The sequence below is a fragment of the Antrostomus carolinensis genome, unplaced genomic scaffold, assembly GCF_000700745.2.
Source record: "Antrostomus carolinensis isolate BGI_N321 unplaced genomic scaffold, ASM70074v2 scaffold21716, whole genome shotgun sequence".
Lineage (NCBI taxonomy): Eukaryota > Metazoa > Chordata > Aves > Caprimulgiformes > Caprimulgidae > Antrostomus > Antrostomus carolinensis.
In genome coordinates, this window is record NW_010324239.1 from 79569 (window position 1) to 84302 (window position 4734).

The 4734-nt window shown below is 41.4% G+C and overlaps 1 protein-coding gene across 1 annotated transcript in view; it reads left to right on the forward strand.

Annotated features, from left to right (window-relative positions):
* Positions 1–4322, forward strand: part of GAREM1 (GRB2 associated regulator of MAPK1 subtype 1) — a gene marked incomplete at its 5' end in the record, with an annotated part of 80494 nt that extends 76172 nt beyond the window's left edge. The window contains 2 exon segments of the mRNA XM_010170883.1: positions 1–59; positions 3309–4322. The exon segment at positions 1–59 is cut by the window's left edge and continues 129 nt beyond it. Of these exon segments, the coding sequence (XP_010169185.1) occupies positions 1–59; positions 3309–4221 (972 nt within the window).
* Between the last annotated feature and the right edge of the window lie 412 nt (positions 4323–4734).

Below are 4734 nucleotides of genomic sequence, written 5' to 3' on the forward strand. Positions count from 1 at the left end.
CAGCAGACCCGCTCTCCTAGCCCTACTCTGTCCTACTACTCTTCCGGACTGCACAACATGTATGTGTTTGAGCTGTGAGAGCCCCGTACTAGCCCTTTTTGAGGAAGTTTAATTTAACAGTATTCTTTTTGAAGGCACTTGTTTATAAAGGCATGGTACTTTGTCAGAGTTGCTGACTTTTTGTGAAATGCTAACCTGTCAAGTTATTTTTAAGGATTCAGGAGGAAGCAAAGCTCCAGCAGAAACTGTTTTACTAGATAGGACGTAGCAATTTATATTAAATACCTGCACATATGGCTATAGGTAATCTGACTAAAGTGGCACAGGCTGTCTAAATGGAAAATCCCATACTGTTCAGTATAATTCTTGAAAGGCTTGAATCTTAAACCAGAACATCTAAAAGCTAGTTTTCAGGTGGGTTGTCAGTGCTACATGCATTGCACTGCAGCCAACTCTGAGAAGTGGGGGCACAAAAGGGATGTGGTAATCCAGAAATGGGTTGTGCCAACTATATGGGAACCTATGGGATGGGTGTGATGGAGAACAGAGAGGCCAGCAGACACCACTGAGTGCAAAGTAAGGCGTAGCAGAAAGGGACCAGACAGCTTCCAAAACAAACCCACTTCAGCACAAACCTAGCCCACAAACCAGCTAGCTGCTCAGGCTAGTCAGAAGTTGACAGAAGGTTTTGAATGATGTGGCTACATACCTTTCACAATGCAGCGTTCTTCCTTTGGGTTTAGACAGGGTATACATGTTTTGAAGTCTGACCTTTTTGACTTGAAGGTCTTGTTGCCATCATTTTGGGTTATCTATTCAATGGCAGGATATTACCTATCTGGATATTACAAATTGATCTGAAATGCCACTGAAATAATTTCCACCTAGATTCAATTGGTATAATAACTTACACTGGAATTGCCTTTCTAAGCCCTGCTGCACATTTGCAGCTTAGTCTTGTGTATCTGGCAGTGATCACTCTAGATCAAGGCTGCTCATTTGTTTTTATGAAAGCCTGTTGGGTACTTCTGTCAAGGTCTACTCCACAGGAGGCACGAGACCTCCCAGCATTTGAGGCCCACCAAATGCTGCTTTCTGTCTTTGTAGCTAAGAATACATCTGCCTCCCAAGAAACCAGGAAAACAGTGAGAAGTGAAGTTTCTCAGGAATGCAGGTGGTATTATTTGCCTCAGACTTCGCAATATTTTTATGAAATTCATCTCCAGCTTGGGTCCAGACCAAATAGCTCCATCTCAGTAGAACTGACCTAGTGCTGCAGTGGAAGCTGATAGAAGATTTGCAATGTGTGGAGTAACCAGATTGCTGGTGAAGTTGCTTTTCAAATCTTGCCATTTTTATCAATGATCTTATTTCTGGATCATGAAGGGTTGCAGACAATATTTTAAAAACAAAAAAAAACAACCTTACTTGCCTATAAAAATGCCTTATGTCTGACTTCAGCTGTGTTTGAGGTTTCTCCTGCGTCCTTTGGTATTGAATCCCATTGAGTTAATTTTGGTGGAGAACAAATAAGGAAGCACTTTGAAAAGTTACTTTATCAGTTTTCAGTAATTCCATTAATCTTTTAAATAATTAAATGTTCCCATTTCTAATATTGAATTAGAGAACAGAAACAAGATCAATCACTTTAATTCCTCTGTATGGTTAGTTGTTTATGATACCTCACTGACTGTCTTCTCTGAATTGAACAGCCTGATGGCTAGATTTGTGAAAAATGCTTTGCACTGTGTATGTTACAACAGTTGGCCTTTAAATAGCCAGAAATGACTAGTTGACAGTGTATCCTTGTTGAGGGGAAAAAAAAAAAAACAAAAAACAAAAAACCAAACCTGCTATTGTAAACATCCAGCTGCTTTACCTTGCAGATTTGTATTCGTGAAATAAACAGGAAAAGATAAAGGTTTGGAGGGTATGGAGTGAAAAGCAAGGAATGGTTAGACAGGGAAACTGCATCTCTTGGGTTGAGTCTTATAACTGCTTTTCTGGTGATACAGATCAGAACTGCTTTTATGCATTTGCACTTTATGTTTTAGCTGAGCAAGTCCAGGTTGGCTGCTTCTCTGACTCGCTGTAAGCACACAGGGAATTATTTTTTGTGTCAATCCATTCAAAACTATGCTGGTTTTTTGAAAGCTGCTGCCCTCCTCAAGCAGTTTTCACTGAGCTGTCACAGAATGACCCTCATTTCTTTCTTGAGTAGTTAGTTTCCAGAAGAGAGAGAGGTGAATAATTAAAACAGTTATTTCAACTGTTGGTTTCCCTCTGTTTTGTTTGGTAAGGATTTTGTAAATCTGCTAATTGTTTTTCTAGCGTTCTGGCTTAATTGGCCAGAATTCCAGAGATCAACTTAATCCTTCCGACTTTCTGAAAGAAAGTGACATAAAAGCAGCAAGCATTTGCCTTTGATAACAGATTGCATGCTTTTGTTGGCACCTCTGTCTCTGGGGAACACCTGGATATAAACCAGCAGTTAGTTGCCTTGGACAGGCTGAGCTTAGTTTACCTCCTGGAAGTAGTTCAGGGTAACTTTCTTTAGGTGCCTTTGAAAAGCAAGCATTTCTTGTCATCACTTTTTAAGAATATGGACACACAAACAAGTTACTGTGGGGTGAGCTTAAAGCCTGATTCTTCAGCACATACAGCTCGGTCTGCTTCCCCTTCCAGGTAAAACTCTTCCTTTGGCAGTAAGCATTAACTTATTCTGTGGTACTGCACTGTACGCTGGTGCAGCTTTTGCACCAGTGACCAGTGGGGAAGGATCCTGTGCACATGCAAGTGCCGTAACAAATTAAAATGTTGGCTCCAAAGGGGCTTTTGGTCAGTCAAGCTTGGGTCTAGAGCAGTGGTGACCTGCTCCTGTTAGGAGCTTTTACATACCATGACACATCTGTGGTATATAAATGTAAAATACGGGATTAGAACATCTTCTAGTACATGTGAGACTGTTCCTTTTCCATGGTGATGTCCCTCAGGAATTTGACAGTGGAAAAAATGAGCGTTCAGGAGATGACACAGAAATCGAGATGTCTACTTTTTTACGAGCCCGAAAAACTAAAACAGGAGGCTTTTGGGTATATCAGCATCTTGTCAGTCTTGTAGAAGGAGTAAAAGAACTGCCAATGCATTATTCAAATGTGTTGTTAATTCAAATCTGAAAAGTTCTGCTGGAGGAAAGAAGATTCTTTCCTTGTGACAGCCACCCTCTGACTCTGTCAGATGATTTATGAATTTATTCAAATGCCACATTTTTTCATACTAACGACATCCTTTCTGCTTTGTCCCTTTAGCAATGTCACAGAGGGTGACAACACCAACCCAACTGAGAGCACACCTGTTTCCTGCTACCCTTGTAACATCATGAAAACCGAATCCAAAGAGCTTGAGAGCATGATGCCTTTGGGAAGCCCCTCAACTGAAGCGCTGCCTTCGAGGTTATCTTGGCCAAACCATTTTTCAGGAACTGCTGAAGGCCTGAATAGGAGTGATTTCCTGCTGGATCCCAGCAGGAGCTACAGTTACCCCAGACAGAAGACTCCAGGTACGCCAAAGAGAAACTGTCCAGCACCTTTGACTTTTGACTTTGATGGGTGTGAGCTCCCGGCGGGGTACTCCCCGCTGACCCAAGCAGAGTTCACGAACACCATCTCTAGCTGTCCAAAGTCGGCAAGTTACTCTCTAGACTGCACTGATGAGAAAACTCTGGGAGTCAGCAACACAAAGCAGAGCCATTCGTGTCCTGCCTTACCTCCTCGGGCACCGAAGTCAAGTGAAGAGAAAACTGTTACAGACACGTGTCCCTTGCCGCTGAAAATAGATGGTGCTGAGGAGGAGTCGAAAACTGGTTCTCCAGACCTCTTGGAAGATCAGTATCTCGTTAAAAAGGGCATGCAGGACACATTCTCTGTGTCTTACCCCTTCTCGTCTCCCCTCCACCTCCAGTTAGCACCAAGATCTTGTGGGGACGGCTCTCCCTGGCAGCCACCCATGGACCTTTCTGGACTCTCAATAGAGGAAGTGTCTAAATCGCTGAGGTTTATTGGTCTGTCAGAAGATGTCATATCGTTTTTTGTTACAGAGAAGATTGATGGTAATTTACTGGTTCAGCTTACAGAAGAAATCCTGTCAGAAGACTTTAAGCTAAGCAAATTGCAGGTTAAGAAAATACTGCAGTTCATTAATGGCTGGCGGCCCAAGATGTGATGCTGACTAGTTATTAGTGAAACTGTATGAGATGTGCTTGATGCACTTCAGCAAATACATCACTTCCTGGTTTTTGCACTAAAAGCCCTTCCTGTAAATAGTAGTAGAAAAATTCTTACTATGCAGATAAACATTTTTGAGTGGTGAATGGATTTTTTTTTTTGTATGTCAATAATAAAGATAGAGAATCTCCAGAGGTGTGCCTTGTGCATCCCTGAACATTCAACAGCTGCTAAAAACTGGACACTAAGGGAACTTTTACTCAGTAGTCTGTTAAGACTTAGTCGTATTTATTACTGAACAATTTGATGCTGAAAGACACACCAATCTAGTTTACAGTTTTGTGTTAACTGCAAAAAAAATGTATTTCTTATGGGGTTATTTCTGTTCAAATAATATTTGGCAACATGCTGTGACTTTCTTCCGTTTCTGTTAACAAAAAGCATGTTCAGATACACAAAAAACATCATTTTGACACTACATCTGAAAATGTTAAGAATTGCTGTGAAGTGC